The sequence below is a fragment of the Cicer arietinum genome, chromosome 6, assembly GCF_000331145.2.
Source record: "Cicer arietinum cultivar CDC Frontier isolate Library 1 chromosome 6, Cicar.CDCFrontier_v2.0, whole genome shotgun sequence".
NCBI lineage: Eukaryota > Viridiplantae > Streptophyta > Magnoliopsida > Fabales > Fabaceae > Cicer > Cicer arietinum.
The window spans coordinates 59,608,211-59,628,488 of record NC_021165.2 but is presented as its reverse complement, the minus strand read 5'-3'; the positions used below and the strand labels follow the sequence as shown (position 1 = coordinate 59,628,488).

The following is a 20,278-nucleotide window of genomic DNA, read 5'->3' as shown; positions in this document are numbered from 1 at the left end:
TTTTTTTCAGAGTTAAATCCTTTAAATTTTTAATCTTCAGTGTTATGTGCATGACATTTTTAATATGATAAGTCCAGAAAGTATTTTAGTTCAAAAAAATATTCTTAATTACTTTTTCAATAAAAGTATAAACCATCAAATTAGAAGTAATTAGAGTTCTTCAAACTCATCAAAATTAATGTTTCAAGCCCAAAAATTGGGTAATGGAGAGACATGCCTTTGTCATCCAAATCTATGTTTCAAGCCCAAAAATTGGTATTGGACTCACATGCCTTTGCAAAGAAAATTTTACCGTGGCCTTTATCCATGTACTCCCTAAATATAAAGTAAAAGAGTAAAATATCTTCATATATAGTAAAAATGATTATTTTTTCATTAAACATTTTCAGAACTAGCGAGTTTCAAAAAAGAAAATTTCAGAAAACTTGAAAAACTTTTTTCCAGTTTTCTAGTACACGTCTTCAACTCTGGAAAATTTGAAAAAAGTTTTTTGGCACAGAACATCACTTTCAAAAATCATTTTTGAAGTTTTCCGGAACTACCGAAAAACTTATTTTAAGTTTTCTAGAAAAAATACACTTCAACGTGACATGAGGAGCGAGGAGGGTGAATGTGAGGGTATCCCAAAGGTATTAATTATTATTTATGGTATATTAATTATGGTGTATTAATTATTCATTATTATGGTAAGCTAATAGTGTATTAATTATTAATTATTAATTATTAATTATTATGGTGTGCTAACGGTGTATTAATTATTTATAATATATTTATAGAGTATTATTTATGACGTATTATTTATTTATGATGTATTAGTTATTTAATGGTGTATTTATAATATATTAATTATTTATGGTGTATTATTATTTAAAAATATTTATGGTATATTAATTATTAATTAAAGTAAATTAAAAAAAAAATGTGTGTACCGGAAAACTTGTCTTTTCCGAAAACCCAAAATTTGAAGAAAGTTTTTCGGTAATACACATTTTTTTATTCTATATTGCAAATCGTTTTTTTATTTAGTTTTCCAGTAAATACTTTCTATATAGAAAAACTTGTAAAAAGTTTTTCGAAAACACTCTGTATACTGGAATTCTTCTAAATAGTTTTCTGGAAGTTACCGGAAAACTTTTACTTATAAAAAATCTTTTTACTATCTCCGGAAATGATGAAATGGTAAAAGAATAAGATATTTTTGGCATTTTTATAAATTTGTGGGAGTATAAATTTAAAAGTGGTGGTACTGGGTAAATTTTTCCTTTGCAAAATGCAATCACTAGCCTTGCAGCCTAATATGTTCATATTTCTTCTAAGGCCAAACCAACGGAGTAGATTTAGTTGTTAGACTGTTGACCTAAGAATATAAATTAATATAAGAATATAATTATATTAATTTGATCTTTGACTATGATATGTGTTAAGTGAAATATTGGAACTCAAAATGGTTCTGATTTTATAGGACATTCTCAAATTAGTCCATGTATATATGGATATTTAAATCTAGGGTGCGTTTCTTTTCTATTTTTTTAAGGCAAAAATTATTTTATAGGGTTTGAAATGTGTTTGTTTCAAATTTTTTAAAAATGATGTTATTAAAAAAAATTATTATTTGACTTAAAATAAAAAGCTAAAAATAGTAGCTTAACATTTGCCGGATGAGAGAGAAAAACAAAATACACTTGAAAAAAACGGAACTTATCTCATCAACTAGAGAAGATGATGCAATTACCCCTACCTTATTTCTGAAAATTCCAAATTGCCGTCAATTCATTTTTAATAAGTTTTTATCTATCAGTTTACAACAATTCACTAGTTGCCTTTATTTTTTCTCTTTCACGTAGTGACCATTTTTTCTCTAGACACGACGTTGTCAGTTTTCTCATTACATGCAAACCCTCATTGTTATCTATCAATTTACATTAATTCATGTTAATTTTTCTTCATTGTTGTTTTTTGGTTGTGTGTTTATTTATTGGTTTGTTAGGAGTATTCAATTACATTGATCAAATTTTAAAATGTGTCTACAAAATGCTCATTCTAGTTTAGAAAAAAAAACATTTTTACAAGATTGTATACCAATATGTTAAAAATTATTTTTTTTAAAAATCATTTTTATAATAGTAAACAAACAGAAGTTAAAAAATTATTTTTTAAAAATCTCTAAAACATAATCTCTAAATTATTTTAAATCATTTTTATTTAAACTCAAACAAACGCACCCTTAGTTTCCAATTCTAGAAAACGTTTCTCATATCTATAATTATATTAATGTCTTACTAATGACGAATACTGATATTGATATTAAGTGTATTGTTGACAACTCTAGTCATAGTAATACAAAACATTTGAAATTATAAAATAAAGAGGACAATTATGAATCTTAATAGGGGAGAAAGAACAAGACGTCCAAACCAATGACACATTAAATCTGAAAATTCAATCAAAGTCAATTAAATTGGTTCATTTTTATTCATGTTTGGTCTATACCAATCAAACTTAAGATATGATGGTTCATGATTCAGTTTCACATCATATAAAATATTATTAGGTTAAGTCGCGGAAAAACTTAAAGCCATCACATCTTCTATATATTTAACTCACTCATATACTTTTTAATCATTATATATTATTTACTTCATTGTAACTATTATTTTTGAAACAGGAATGTCAAAAATTACTCAATTGGGTTAATTCAAAGGTTTTCTTATCATTTTCGGTTTGTCCAACTTTTTCTGAAACAACAAGAATATCATCATTCAAAATATTGACAAGTTTTTTCGTGGTTAGAAAAAATAACATCTTTTGTTGCCATCATTTGAAGTGACTTCACTCAAACCGGAATGATTTGTTGAAATCAGAAGCAGAAACTATTGCTAGTGACATCAATAATATTGTACACCAACTAAGCTCTAGACTTAATTTATAGTTTCAAATGTTTTCTATTTTTCTCTCCATGACTAGGAATTCAATAGTACACATGGAATTTGAAAAACGTTTTATTTATAAAACATTCATACTCTCAAGGAATAGATTGAGAGTGTTCTACAAACATGGTTTTGTGAAGGAAAAAATTGAAATGATTTTAAAGTTACAAAGGGATGAAGATGACAATATGAAGAGGAAAGACATGAGTTATAGAGGATTTTAAGGGTACGATTAAAATATTTTTGTAATAAACCAAAATAATAAGTGGAAATGTAATTGAAGTAACCATATATAAACACATGACATGACGTCGATATTAGCAACAAAATGGTCACAAATGCATTTTGTAAGAAAATTAAAATAAATGTCAACAGTGTACATGTTATGCGAGGTTAAAAGATTTAGTTAAAAGAAATACTTAAAAATTCAATTTGGTACAATTAATAACTTATAGAATTGCACGATGCATTTTACCAATTGAAAAACACATTATTGATCCATACAGAGATTATGTTGAAGATGAAAATTATATTCCTAATTTCTGTATCACTCAATTATAAATAGAGAAATTTACATCCTCACCTTCTTATCTTTATCTCCCACTCTCCAAAATATATAAATTTTGAAAGTTTCGTATTTGTTCAAATTTTTAAAATTTAAAAAAAAAAATTAAAAAATTGCATATCGGAAGTTTTATATCTATCTAAAATTTCAAAAAAATTTAAAACATTTAAAAAAATTGCATTTTGAAAATTTCACATTCATCCAAAGATTTGAATTTTGTTTTAAAATATTTGAAAAACTTGTATTTTGAAAGTTTCACATTCATCCAAAGTTTCGATTTATTTTTTTTTATTTTTGAAAAAATTGCATTTCGAAAGTTTCACATTCATCTAAATTGTTTTGATTTTTTTTTAAATTTTTGAAAAACTCACATTTCAGAAGTTTTACATTAATTCAATGTTTCGAACTTTATTTAAACTTTTAAAAAGCTTGTATTTTGGAAGTTTCACATTCATGTAATTTTTTTTTTAAATTGTTGAAAAAAATTACATTTAAGAAGTTTCATATTTATCTAATTTTAATATTCTTTTAAATTCTTAAAAAAAAATTGACTATCAAGTAAAAGAAAGATAAAATAGTTTTTCCATGTAGTTATGTCGTTTGAAGGAGTGAGAGGTATATTCCTCTTACAAATACCAATAGATTTTCTCAAACATCTAAAGAATTTTTACAGTACACATGAACCCCCTACAAAAAGATTAAAAAACCACACAAACTTTATTAAGGGGTGTACTAACAACATATTAACCCACTCTTTATTGAGAGACTAATTTAAATGATATTTTATAATTTTATGATATATTTATTAATTTGTATAATTTAATGGTTAATTTAATCGAGATTTACCATTTGAGAAATCAATTTATTTGTTCACTAAAAGGAAATAAAATATGATGAATTAGGTGAGGTCAATCTCCAATTTTGTTCACAATATAAAAATAAAAATAAAATACTACCAAATTATTGTTTCCTATAATATAGTGCATTTTCACTACCGAAACCTCCTTCCAGTAATTCCTCATGTTTTTTTAGGGTTGATTTAGCAACTACCATTTTTTTCAAAATTTATAAAAGAGTTGGTTCATTCATACTTTTTTTCACTAAATCCATTCATACTTCTTCATTTATGTTGTTTAATTTTATGTTTTTTTTTTATATATATAAAAAGCTAACAAGCTTTTAAATATTGCGAGATAATCAAATATAAAATTAAAAAAACTTTAAACAGATGATAAGAAATTAAATAAATTATAAGGGTTAATTCATATATAATCATTGATACAAAATTAATATATCCTTTTTAATATAATAAGTATGAGAAAATGAAGTGAGTTTAATTTTTAATAAAATAAAAGGTTAATCGCAGTTTTAATCTTATTATTTTCATCAATTTACAAAATCGGTCTCGCTATTTTAAATGTTGACAGCTTTACTTCATCATTTTGATTTTTTATTCAAAAAATGATAATATAAAATATTTTAAATAATGTGACATATAATACAATGATGTAGAAAGACTAATACTCATAAAATCACAATAAATTTTTAAAAAACTTAACTTTGAACTTTGGAAATTTCTTATTTTTATAATTTAATTAATCACATATGAATAATTAATAAATCTAGATGATTCTGTAAAATAAAATCGTATGCCACATCATTTAAAATATGTCAAATCGTTGTTTTTTTAATTTAAAAATCTAAAAAATGATTAAAATTATTGACTTTTAAAATAAATAAAAAAATCAATTCCGTAAATTGTTAAAAATATAAAGACCAAAATTATAATTAAATATAACATTAAATATAAAGTTTTTTGGGTACAAACGAGGGCACAATCCACAATAAAATAAATTTATATATTTTAGTGTGTATTATTTCTTTTGGTATAATTAAAACTATATATTAAATTAAACTTGTCCATTCACATTCTTTTTAACCTTGAATCAACGAGTACATTATTAGTTTAATGTGCGATTCAATTTTTCTCTCTTTGTGAATTCCTATTTAATTTTGATTAACTTGTATTACCTTGTATATTCCTCTTTTTCTCTCACATGTACTCCTCTTCTTTAATTAATTCATATTGGGTTATTAATAATAGTGGGCCTAACAAAATAGGTTGCTGTATGCATGGCAGAAACTTGAAATTCTTGGGCTTCAGGACTGGGCACTAATCTGTTGCATTCATCACTACACCATCAATATGTGATTGGCTATTTACTAGTTTATTTATCTGTAACTACTTTAAGGATATGTTATTTACTTCTTTTTGTAAAACAAAATCAAATTAACTATTTTTTTTTTTTTATAAAAATATACTTCATTCAAATTATAAATATAAATATTTTGAGAGAAATACGCTAACATAAATATATCAAAATTCATGAGAAGTCACAAAACCAAAATTTTAATATGAACAATCAAACTAATTTCGTTTAGGTGTTCACTTAATCAACTATAGATAGTCATTGACATGACTAATAGCTCGTAATGGCTAATATATAAATCCTTGCACATGCAATTATTCATTCAATAATATTTTGGGATAGAAAAAATTGAGATAAATTAAACACTAATGAGGGAAAACAAAGAAATGATGATGAATTGTTCACAAATTTTCATAACTGTAATTGTCTTAAATCATAGTGAATTTTTGACGTCGAATTTAGTCCTTTAGAAGTAGGAGCGTTGCTTTAAATTAAATTACTAATATTTGGTGTTTTCTTGTTTTTACTTCATTATTCTTACATTTTAAGTTATCAAGTTTTATTAATGTTCTTTTAATTGTTCAAAGAATCTAATTAATTGCAATAAAGTACAACAGATCTAAAGTAAAATAGAAAGAAAAATTCAAAATAACTACAATCATATTGCAAAATAATTAAAATCAATAGAAATAGACTCAAATCCATATAAGAAAAACATAGTGGTTTTGGTGGAAAACAAGATACAATGTAGTTTAATTTGTTTAAAAACTATAATCATACTTCTTGACCACCATAGTGAAAAAATATCATTCCGAATTCATGGACTTCAACTTTGACAAAGAGAGTAGAAAAGGAAGAGGAAGAATAAAAGAAGGAAGAAGAAGACATAGATTTGGAAGGAGAAACAAAAGTATATCTGATTTAAATGTGAGAAAAAATAGAGAAAAAATAGAGAGATAATGTGAGAATAGATACATGCTAAAGTGAAATTAGATTTTTCAAATTTCAAAATAAATGTTAGTGATTTTGAGCAGTAGAAATATTGACTAAATTGTCTCAAAATTTTATGATCTATCAAAATTTTAAGGATGAATTTATATTTTCAGTCTAATGAGATGTCTTAAACTGATATTAGATAGACATTTAGTTAATAAGTGTTTTAAAGTTACACTCTACTTAATACTATTATCAATATAAAAAAATATTTCAAATCTTGGTTCTAACAAAAGATAAATACTTTTGAACCATTTAATAATTTTTTTTTAATATATTATTCATTTCATTTAAAAATGTTTAATGTAGATAGTTGATTGTTTGACATTAAAAAGACACAATTTAGTAAATTTAACTTATATTTTATATGAAATTTAAAAATTTAATTGCATCTAAATAAATTTCTTAATAATCATAAAATAATTGTTTTGCTTATAATAAAGACCCGTTGGAATTTTGTTTAATTATTTTTTATCAAAAATAGTCTATAAGTTGTATTGGAAATTGTTATACTTATTTTTTTTTAAATACTACTTTTGTCCCCCATTATGAGCAACCATTTGATAAAAAAAATTCATAAATATAATCAATCTTTCAAATTACTTGATGTATTTATTAATTTTTTTCAAATATATTTTTTATTAATATTATTAACTTCTTTTAAAAGGCGTGTGTGTACCACCTAAGAAAGACGATAGTTGTTTAATATTTAGTTGAATTCGTGATAATGGTTATATAAAATTTTAAATTAAATATGTTTTTGATCTTTATAAAATTTTAAATTTTGAATTTTGAATTTTAGTCTTTATAAAATTATAATATAACATTTAATTGCCCTTGAATTTTAAAAAATTAAATAATTTTTTTTAAGCATGTTTTGAACATTGTAAATTTAAAAAGCTCTTCTACAAAAATTTATAGTAAATTAAATATAAATTTTTTAAATTTTATAAATATATTTACAAAAATTCATTCAAAAATTTATGTTAACTTTAAAAGGGACTAAAACAACATGCATTGTAAAGATTAAATGTTGTATTTCTATATAACAGATAATAAATTAAAAGGGTGGAATTTTAATTAGAATAACTAAAATATATTTAACACACAAAAATTTGAAAGAAAAAATTATACTCCTTTTGTTCCAAAATAACAGTGTATTTGAAAATTTCACATTTATTAAGAAAATATGATAAAAAAAGAAATTAAAAAATTATGATTCCACTAAATTATCCTTATTGATCATCAATATATTCATCATAAATGCAAAATAACGATTAATAACTTAAAAATGATAAACATAATATTAATTATGTAGTATAATGAAAAAAATCAATTAAAATTACATTAATAACAAAAATTACGATCTTATTGAGAAAATCGTTTTTTCGTTTTGTATATGTGACAGTTATTATAAAGGGGTGACATATAATTTATAAAGCTAGATTATTTAGCTGTAATATATAATATGTTTTTTCTACATAAAATGTGACTTTTATTTATTTTACACATATTAATAAATAATTATAAATAAAAATAAAAAATAGTACTTTTAATAAATTAATTAACCGCATTAATAATTAATATGGTTTATATCATAAATACAAAATGAAATACAATAATTTAATAATTATATACAAAATATTCAACAAAGAAAAAAAATACATGTTACTTTAAATTAGAAGATATAATTAAAAAATAATTCATTTAACATTAAAAACTAAAAATTACATCCAATATAAGATACTTTTTAAAATTGGCATTCATTATGATACATAAAGAGTACAAAACCATTAAATACGACTACAATGCTGAATTCCCTCAATATTTTACTATGTATAAGTATAACACATGATCTCATTTAATCAATAAAAATGATATATGTATCCTTTATATTTTTAAAGATTCATTCAACGTATTATTGTATTTTTTTTTTTATTTTTTAATCAAATTATCAACATATTACGTTTTATCTATTTCTCTTTCTAAGTGTATAAATTCACATAAAATTTGAATTAAAATTCTCTACTTTTTAAATTTCCTACCCTCAATAACTTTATATTTATTTCTTTTTTTCCAACCATTTTCTTTCATCTAAATAATTTTTATCAATTAATTTTAATTACTAAATTTATTATAAAATATATTAAAGTCACCAAATAAAAATTCAATTTGATAAAGTTTACATTAAAAGTTTTTCTTTAACAAAATAGGGCCCTCCATTTAATAATTGAAGTTGAAAAAAATAACCGATCATATATTTTTTCATATACTTCATCAAAGATTGCCCATAACTATCCTGTCCCTTGAAACTGTCGTAGCCTATATATCTAGTTTAGCAATATCAATAGAAAGGGTCCAATCTTAATGACAAAGAGTTGATCAAATAAATGACTCTAATTATTAGAATAACTCCAATTATATCGCAAGTTTCACATGTTTGTTGCCAAGGTTCGTACTCCACATATCATTTTGGAGGCACAATAAATATCTTGATAAAGTGTGAATCTAGCACATGAAGCCTAACACAAACTCAAAATTACGGTCTATTATATTTTTAACAGTAAAATTAATATCATACATTTTATTTATTTTTAAGTTTTTTAAGATACAAAAATCATTACTCCAAAGATACAAAATCATTTTTAAAATTTGTCAAATGTTAAAATTTTTATAATTAATTTTATTTAAATATTTTTTTCACTCGATGATAAAACCAATTTATTTAATACTTTTTGAGAGTTAGGAAGTCAAGCCGTCCAAACTAAGGCTTTAATAAAGCCATCTTTTTTTTCTATAAAAAATAATAAAGCCATTTTTTTAATCAATTGCAATTTGATCTCTGTATCCCTACTTCTGTAAAAGAAATCGGTTATGAAACTAGTTTTGTTTGAATGGTTATGTTGCAATTTATATTTATTCACCCATTTCTACAATTTTGTATAGATTAAATTGCATTTTTTTTTGACAAATTCAGAGTTAAGAAACCAGTTGAACCAAATTTATTGAGTTAAAATAAAAATTATTTGAAGAAAATAATTGACCTATTAGTTTAAAATTTTTAGAAAGTAAGTTTGACTTTATAATTTTTATGATAATTTATTTAAAAAATTTAAAAGTTGTTTTAGATTCATATGTTATCGATTAAAAAAAGCATATTTAACATACAATAACTTAGATATTTGTTATTAGAGATTTTAACATGATAAAAATTACATATATTTTTTTAAAAAATGTATCTTTCAAAAGTATTATTTATGAAGAGTTTTTCAAAATAATTTTTTATTTTAATTATTTTTAAAAAATTTATTATCCAAAAGCAATTGTAGTAAATAGTATAATATACTTAAAATAATATTTTAAAACAAACTATTTATAAACATATTATAATTAAAAGACAAAATTATATAAAATTATTTAAAAATATTTAACAAAAGGCCTATGACATATATAATAAAGAAATATAAAAATGATTTCTTCCCATTTAATAAAGCTTTAGTAAAGCAAGACAATCAATCGAATCTTATTATAGTTCATGCATTAAAAAAAGATTATTGGATTTGTACAAACCTTTTCAAATGTGGCACTATTAAAAAAGTCTAATACATTGCAATATCTAGGACAAATATCCACAGAAGCAATAAAACAATTAATCATTCCTTGAATGTGTACTCCCGTTTGGTATTATCTTATTATGCAAATTGCTAAGAATTCAGTAAGATTAAGGAAAAATTTGTTACAAGACACGAGGAAAACATTACCCAACAAAGCTAAGTCCTGGATTCTTAAATATTTTGGCCCACAACCTTCTATTTAATCTATTTAATTTAATATAATAATTTTCATTGCCTCCAAAAGAGTCCAAACCTATACTCCATGATCTGTTCCCCAATCAAATGCTATTTATTTTGGTCCCCCAACGGAAATTTCCATCCAACCCGTGAGCTTGTGGTATCAATTGCCACGTCATTCGATGCAAAATGCAAATGCCAAGTCATTGAAATACGCAAGACACTTCACTGCTGAATAAATTTCATTCACTAATTAGTAATGAATATTATATTACTCCATCTCAAAATATAAAATTAAAATAAATAAATATATTTTATCTACATTTTAAAATTATATATTAATTTTTTTTATTAATTTTTAATTATAGTTTGAGATAAATGAATTATAGTATTTAAAAATAAATAATAAAATTTCACTCGATGTATTTTGGAAACTATCGTACTTTTATTAAACTCAATTACACGGAAAAATATATATTTTATTGACCTAAAATACAAATACAAATAAAAATCAATTAATATAAAATAACATTATTTTAATGAATAGATATTTGTATTAATTCCTTATATTATCAGATGATCCTAATAATAAATGATGTATGTTAGTAATTGTATTTTCTCTTTATATGAAATAAAAATAATTAAAAGTACGTAACTATCATCCATTATAAATCTAAAAATAAATACTTTTGCTTATAATTGATTGTAAAAGAGGGAATACTTTTTAGATCTTGCAACAACAAAAAAGAGAGAGAATATCAAACTTATCTTAAGGATATTGTTGATGCATTCTTGAATTACTAAATATAAAAATTATTTCTCCAGTTAAATTTATAAATATCTCATTTGAGTTATATACAATTTTTTAAAAATTTATATTGATTTAAACAAAATAAATAAATTTTATTCATTCAAATATCGTTATTAATTGTTTTTACTAGAATAGTTAAATGAGTTGAGATTTAGTAAATAATGGTATATTAGCATAATAAAATAATTAATATTTCACTAATAATATATGATATTAATAATATTAACTCTAAGAAGTAACGAAGAACGAAGAGGGAACAACAAGAGACTAGGGTTCAACAAAATGCAAAGTCATCACAAAACCATGCAATAGTAAGATATAAACATTAAAACTTTTAAAGACTAAATTACCTTTAATATATAATCTAACAATATAAGAGCTAAATAGTTGATTTTAGATAAATACATTTTGTAATTTAATGAAACACTTAAAAAGACAAACTCATTTAAAGATAAAATACTTAATATTACTTCCATCTGAATATGTATGACTCTATTATAAAAACAAATTGTCTTGTTATATAAGACTCTCTTCAAATTACAAGAAGTATTAATTAGATTTTCACAAAATTACCCTAATTAAATATAAATAATTAAAAGATCAACTAATTCTCTCTCCTGGTAATTGAAAAATGGTTTTGGAAATAGAACTTTTTTTTCTTCTCTTATATGAAATAGCAAAGAAACTCTTATAAATGCAAGGTCCTGAGTTCGAACCCAAAACGTACTATTTAATTTAATAGTTTCGACATTTTTACTAGTTTAACTAGACTTTACAGATTGATGACATCTTTAATGTAAAAACTATTTTTTTCAAATTTGTACATTGATTAAAGAGATTTTACTAATTTAATATTTGTTTGAAGTTTAACTCGTTAATATTCTATAGGATACTCCATCAAAATTTCAAAATTTAAATCTAAATATACATTAAGATACTATAGAGATAGTCTATCACACATTCAAAACTTCAATTTAAAATTACTTTAATGGGTTCTTTTATTTCAATATCTAAATATTTCTCACAAATAGACTTAATCGAGTTTAATTTTCAAATTCTATCTATGAAAAAAATCTCAAAACTCTCTTATTTAGCTTCTATTCTATGTTAGATTCTTTAATTAATGAAATTATTGATCAACAATAATTGATTATTGAAAATTTGTACTATATAAATTATACTTTTTTTTTGTATTAAACACTAATCAATTGATGAAGGTTCTATTCTATGTTAGATTATGGTAGATTAAACTATTATCTTAAATCCAACAAGAAGTTCACGCCCTCAATTATTTCTGCTATTTAAATGATGCCTATTAAGCAATTAACCTAATTTTAAAAATCAGACTATGAGATCGTTTACCTCTCATTTTGCTCTCGTAGCTGCAATCTATCAAATCTTAAAGATAATGTCATTCAAGATAACATCTTAACATCTAAATATATGTTATAACTTGTAACTATCATTTTGTAATATTCAATAATTGATAAATTTGCTATAATTTGATGTAAGAATACACTTATCTAAATAGTACCTCGATCCCTAATTATAAATGCTTATTTTTTACTTATATTGAGAAAAATGTAAAGTAAATTTTATGTGTTCATATTATAAAATGCCATTTATACATTAATGTATGTAATTTGTCTTTTCATCTTTTAAAATAAAATAGTGGAATTAATAAGATGTGTGTTTAGAAAATAACAATTAAAAGACAATTTTTTTCCCTATAGGTACTTGTAATTGCGACAAAAGTAGAAATTCCATTGTACAAGTAGAAAAACACCAAGTAATTCACATTATAGTTTGCCAATATACATTAGTACAATAATATGAAACACAAGGGACATGTTCCATAACTTTAATTTTACCTTAACTAATTAACAACATTTACTCCCTTAATTAAAAACATTAATTCACTACTAGTTATGACGATGATGGACACACTCAAGAGGAGTAATTGGAAACCTACTAACATCATTACAATAATCATAAACCATATGTTTAGCCCTGACCCACATAAGCTGATGAGATTGATGCAAATTAAGTACAGACAAATTAGGCTCATCCCACCAAAACTTCTTATCATCACTACTACTACTACACCTCTTTGTATTATCCATTGCAGCCACTGACATTGGACACTCACAAGCATTGATTTCAAAGGCTTTATATGTTGCAATAAAAGGTGCATGACTCCAATCTGTTTTCACTCTTCCTCCTTGTGTGGCCCAATCATCTGCATTCCATATTGAGCTGTATACACCCATTGGTTGGTCCTTTGGAAAAGGAATTCCTTTGTGTTCCATGTTTGTGTGTACTCTTATTGGTGTTTCATCCACTAAAAATCTGATCATTCAAAAATAAAAATAAAATTAAATATGACCATAATTTGCATCAATAATTATAATTAACAAAGACACATTTTAACTAAGTTCAATTTTGATTGGAACAACTTTTTATCGGTTAAGACAAATAAGACACACTTGAGTACTAGTATTATCCTTAATTGAATTAATTATTAATCAATGAACATTGTGTATATTTTCGTACCCTACTTATATGGGTAACCTATATTTTAAAATGGTTTTTATGGTCCCTACTTCCCAATATTCTAAAACTTACGATTTATTTATCTACTTATGAAACAAGTACTTCAATTTTTTCAAGTTTTTTTTTGCTTATATGTATATATCCACATAGAGGAGGGTATGTATTTGATTTTACAATGACAAAATTGATTTTTAATGAATATTTTAAAATTAAATGTAGGTGAATAAAATATAAAGTGACTTATATTTTGTACGTTCACATAAAAAGTAAGTTCAAATTTAAAAGCTACAACAATTTTGAAGCAAAATCAATTCTAAACAATAACTTGGGAACATATATCAAAACCCATTTTCTACCTCTTTCTCAATTTTGATTTTTCCAAAAATAGATTTAAAAGATATATACACTAGAAAATGTTTGATTATTTTATAGGGATATACAAAAGCTTAAAACAAAGAACTACACAATAAATCAACAATGACCAATTATAGAATATTTCAAAACATTGGTAGAGATTAAAATCATAATTCTCAATTATTTTTGGAGGTTATTGAGTGATCCATGAAGGGAAAAGGTAGAAAATGCTAAAATGTCCAAAACAATTGGCAGAAACAAAGGACAGAGAACAGTGTCTGTACATTCGTATTCAGCAATGAACCAATTGGGAGTATTATCATAAATTGTACTACAAGATTCCATTACCTTTTCCATGGATTTTGTTTTTCAGTGACTCACGGGGGAACACAATCACACCAAAGCCTATGATAGCTCAACCACCACTGGAAATAAAGCAAACTATTTTTTTTTTTTAATCCTTTTCAGCCTTTTCTGACCGATCAAAACTCATCATTCCCTTTCACTTTTGTTATCCAACTAATTTTTTGTCTAATATATTTGGAAAAATTTTACTATTCATTTTAACCATGTATTGTACAATTTAATTGTTATTCACATAATTTGATTTTTTTTTAAATAATCTCATAAAATTTAAATGAGAAATATCATAATATTAATAATTCGACTCGAATGCACCTAAATACGTAAGTAATTCATAAAGAGAAAATGTGCTTACACAACTTGTCGTTGATTCCAGAAAATAGAGTAAGAGTGAAATTCCTTTGTAGGATCGAACCAAAGGTCGAGTCTCTGCTCACGGTTACCAATTCCATTCACATACACATTAGTTTGCACAGAATAAGGTTCCCCTGTGCTGTTGCCTAGAAATTCAAAATCAAACTCGTTGTGGTTTGGACCGTCCGATGACATCTACATCACAATCATTTATGATCACTAATATCAGAGTTAATTAGATCCCTTAATAATTAAAAGAGATATGTTAAAGTGAAAAAGTCAATTCAACCACAGAAAAATATTAGGTTGATATGCCATGGTAATAATCTAGTAAAGTATTGATCCGTGCTTTATGGAATGGAAAGTAGGAACAAATGTAAGAAAATAAAATATTAATTGGGTGTAAAGTAATTCATGGGACAGAGGTAGCTGCCACTATAATAATAACTGTGGTACTAAAATATAAATGTGAAAAATTTCAAGCACTTGAATGAACTGCATACTATTGATTAGGGGTCCAAGTGGTAGAACATTATCATTGATGACTAAAGTAAAGAGTGAATAGTAGTGAATAAAAGATAGACATATCAAAAAGTAGATATTTAATTAAGATTATTACTTTTCCAGATTACTTAATATATATATATATATATATATATATATATATATTACAAAAGTATATTCTTAAGCTTGTCACAAAATAAAATATAAGGAAAAGGTATTTTTGAAAAGTTAATTTATTGTCTAATTCAAACTAATTAAATCAAGTATTCAAATACACTTTTAGTTTGTATTTTATTTCACATGTTTACTTCCTTAGTATTTGATTGCTAAATAATACAAAGGCTGATATATACATAATATATTTGTTCAATAAACTAAAAATTACAATATTATCAAGATGAATATTTTGTTATAGATTCGAATTTAAAATTTTATAATTACATGAAGTATGTATGAAAATATTTATAATCTCTTTTTAAAGAAATAAAAAACAACATACAATATATTTTATTTTATTTAATCTGTTCACTTACATAGAAAGCAGTAACAGTTCCAGCAGAGTCACCTTCAACAAGCTTAAGCTGGATGGATACTTTCCCAAACATATACTTGTTTTTGGATCCAAATCCAGCACCTGATTAATGTCCATGCCATAATTATTAATTAAACAACTTTAAACAACATATAACTAGCAATAGTACTAAAAAATAACGTATAAGTTATAACTAGCAACATTATATAAATAAATAGAAACACCCCTCATATTATAAATATTGCTTTATAATTTTTCTTGTTAATCAAATATGATTAGCAAAAAATATGTTTAAAAAACAAATTAAATAAGGCATGAGGGTGTTAAAAATAAGAAAAATGATGGATTTTTACCAGAATAATTATCAAGTTTGAGTTTAAGGAGATCTCCTTCATAAACAAAATGATCAAAAGCCCAACTTGGTTGGAAGAGTTCATCAAACTTGGAAGAAGTAGACAAAGACACACCCAACACAAACATAAGACACACAACCAATCCAAAAGCCCAACTCATTTTTGAAGACATTTGTAAATTAACGAGAAGAGAAGAGAGTGAAGCTGCTACTAAAAACTCATTGGCTTGTTGAGTTTTTATAGTGAAATAATTTTGAATTAAATTTTAAAAAAATTTGAGTGGCTTGGTAAACAAGCTCGTTTTTCATATTACAAAAGGACACATCATAGAAGAGCGTGCCACATAAGCTTGCCAGGATGGAATTCAAATACCAAGAAAAGGACATAAAGAAAGATGATTTGGTGCGCATGGCAAATAGAGTTGGTACTATGGCTAGTTACAGCTGGCCAAAGCTGTTTACTCACTCAAGTGGACATCCATTACTGTTCTTATTGGATTAGGATGGACCACTTGGAGAAGTTTTAAACAGAAACTAAATATATAAAATTAAGTGCTAAGTTCTTTGGACGTTAATTAGGGTATTTTTTAACACAAATTTTTTACATGCATATATCAAAATATATTAATTATTTAATTTATTTTCTTTTCTACCTTTTTAGTTTTTGTAAATGTGTCTAAATTTTGTGTTCAAGATTCAACGACTACATAAGAGTTTTTCAAATTAAGTTCAGTATTGAACCGTGTTATAAATAATAGAAATTTTAATGATGATTAACGTTGTTATTTAAAAGTAATAATTATTGAATAATTATTTAAAATATGTCATATGATATTTTTTAGTTTAAAAAATTAGAAAGAAAATTAAAATTGTTGAATTTTAAAATAGAGTGATCCATTTTACAAATTATTAAAAATAGGGAGAGCAAATGAATATTTTTCATTTATATTATATTTTCATTCAAAACTCTCAATTATACCTACATTCAAATTTATATACTAAAATGTCATACTTTTTTTTGACTTTGATGTCGCAAAGCGGGGATTCGGCCACCTATAAGATTTGTTTTTACGCTCCAATAGGAGATCACATCTCCAAGATGCGATCATCTATTGCCTTTTTTTTTCTTCATTTTTTATAATAAATGATTACTTGTTAATTTAATAAATAAAAATTAATTAAAAAATCAAATTATATTAATCAAATCAAACAAAATACAATTAATAAAAAAATATACATCGAGTAGATGCACCAAAACAAACAAGTGTTATATTATTTTAACAATTCTCTCATATTATGTAAGCATATAATTAGTAACTTCATTTTTTCCTATTAACAACTCTCTCTTATTTTTTTCCACCTATTTTATTACAACTATTTTTATATAACTTTGAAGGTAAGAATAAATAGTTGTGATAAAATAGGATAAAAAAAATAAGAGGTAACAAAATAAAATGAAACTGCTAATTTATCTTCAAAATAGTAAAAAGTTGTTAAAATAATATAAAGCGCTTGTTTTGACATATCTACCCAACTGCATTAACTTTGATGTATTTTTTTTCTTCATTAAATATATTTATATAATTTGATTTTCTTTAATTATTAAATTAATAATTAATCATTTCTTATAAAATAAATCAATAACAATAGATGGTCGCATCCCTAAAATGCAAGAGAAAAAAAATCATTTAATTGTTGCATTTCTGTCTTATGACATTATGAAGGTAAAAAAAAGTAAAATATTTTAATATAAATTTCAACGTAAAATATAATGGATAATTTTATATGAAAAGATAATATAAATGAAAAATATCCTGAACAAATTTGTAACTAAAGATTAATAATATCAATTCATTCTTTCCATTAAATTTTTGTATTACATTGAATGAGTTGGCATTATTAGCATGTGACACTCCACATATGCAACCATATTTGTGATTTGTCATAGAGATTAAATTGAAGGATTTAATTATTTAGGCCTTCAATTCTTACTCATTAAAAATTAAATCCCTAATTTTTTTCTTCATCCAGTCCAAATCTCTAATCTTCTTTCTTATTTCAACCATATTTCTAATCTTTTAACTACCCATTTTACATAGATATGTGGACGGCACATAGGCACTTAACATAATAGTTTATGCAGTGTAACAAAAGAGTTTAAGAATATAACAAAATTGGTTGATATCTTATAAATTAAGGATATTTTTTTCTATTCATAAATTTTAGGATTAAAATGATTGACTTTAAAATTTCATTGATCAATTTGATTGTTTATTAAAAAAAAATCGATACTCAGTAGTGCATACTCCATGCATGCCCATAGATCTTGTGAAGTTGATTATCATATTGAGATATACATACTAATATTAAAAGGGTTTAATAGAGTTCGAACTTTTAAAATGGTTGTTGACATCTCAATTATGTGTTATTCACCAAATAATTTGCAACAAACTTTAAAAAAGAGAGATTGAATCAAGTTTAAACTTTTAAAACTCTATTGAAAACTTTTTGATTAGCATAGCAGAAAAATAGATATTGAAACGTGTTGGACTCCAATACAAATGCATATTAGAATTAGTATTCGTAAGTATAATGATATTAAAATCTACTAACACAAAAACATAGACGATATTTACAAGAAAATAAAGTTTGATTGAAGGTTTCTAAAACTTTTAGATTTGAATCAAATGTTTGAAGATCTCTTAAACACTTAATGAAATCACAATCTATAGAAAAACATAGAAATCATATTTTTCGGTATGAATGAATTAAATCTATCATGTTAAAAACAATATAAAACATAATTGTCCTTCAACAATTGAAATCATGATAAGATTCAAAAACATAAATGTTTAATTTCACAATCTTTCTGTTAATTTCACCATAAAATAGAAAATTTGTCACCAAACACCAATAATAACAAAATTAACTAACATAGTAAAATGTAAAAAATAAAGAGTGGGGGAATGATAAACTATAATTTATCAGTTTTTATAGCTTTGTTTGGTAGGTTAATTTGATACTTTTAATTCGGTTTTACTTCTATTTTACTACCTTTTTATTTTGATTATTCAAAAAGGATATCTGTAATCATATGTTTAATTTGATATAGCATTTTGAATATCATTTTTTTGGGATTTCTCACCTATTGTCCCTTAGCCTCGTTACAACCTTGAAAAATACCCATAAACAATAAGAGAATTTGAGAGTTGAGTGTCCTGTTGATGAAAATTATGTTTTCAGAGGGGCCTAAGTCACTAATTTAGAATCAAAGTTGGTTATCCTTTGGTTTTAGAATTTTCTTATTGCCTACACTTGAATTGAATGTTGAGTTCTCTATTCATGGTGTCTGCTCATCCATAACTTTTACTTGAAACAATTACTTGAGGACAAACAATGATTCAAGCATGGGGGAATTTGATAAGTTAGAATTTTTCTGTTTTATAGCTTTGTTTGATAGGCTAATTTGATACTTATAAGTCGGTTTTAGTTCTAATTTACTACCTTTTTGTTTGTTTAGATTGCAAGGAGAAGTGAAGTAATAAGTACAAGATTTTTGGTGCATTTGCGGTCTTATTAGGAAAATAGAGAATCACATGACAATTTATACTAGTTCTTCTTTTAATTTTCAATTTTGAAAGTTTACAAGATCTTTTGATAATTGTAACATACACATGCACACCAAACCTTCCTTCCTAAATGCTCTTGAATAAGAATTTTGAGACAATCGTCCAAAAAATATGAACCCTTATCTTCAAGATGAAGATCCCACTTCAAAACATGTAAGATAGACACTTAATCATAAACTCTATGAACCCCGAAGATCTATCTTTTTTAACGCTTTCATTCTACATGCATCGATAGTCCACTGATGAAATGTGTCTAAAATAGACACCTAAACAAACGATACACCTTCAATGTTGTTTTTCATGCCAAATCTTGATTGCACACACGACTTGAATAAGAATG

The 20,278-nt window shown here is 24.3% G+C and overlaps 1 protein-coding gene across 2 annotated transcripts; it reads right to left on the bottom strand.

Moving 5' to 3' along the window:
* Positions 1–13,072: 13,072 nt before the first annotated feature.
* On the bottom strand, positions 13,073–16,648 carry LOC101510230 (xyloglucan endotransglucosylase protein 6-like). Of its 2 annotated transcripts, none has more exons than XM_004513984.4 (4): positions 16,311–16,648; positions 15,959–16,059; positions 14,923–15,116; positions 13,073–13,646 (listed from the first exon to the last, which is right to left on the bottom strand). In XM_004513984.4, the coding sequence occupies exons 1-4, from the start codon at positions 16,480–16,482 to the stop codon at positions 13,220–13,222; spliced, it is 894 nt and encodes a 297-aa protein (XP_004514041.1). In that variant the 5' UTR covers positions 16,483–16,648; the 3' UTR covers positions 13,073–13,219. The 2 variants fall into 2 exon arrangements, with proteins under 2 accessions (XP_004514041.1, XP_012575167.1); XM_012719713.3 differs by having other exon boundaries at positions 15,959–16,057; positions 16,305–16,590.
* Positions 16,649–20,278: the final 3,630 nt, after the last annotated feature.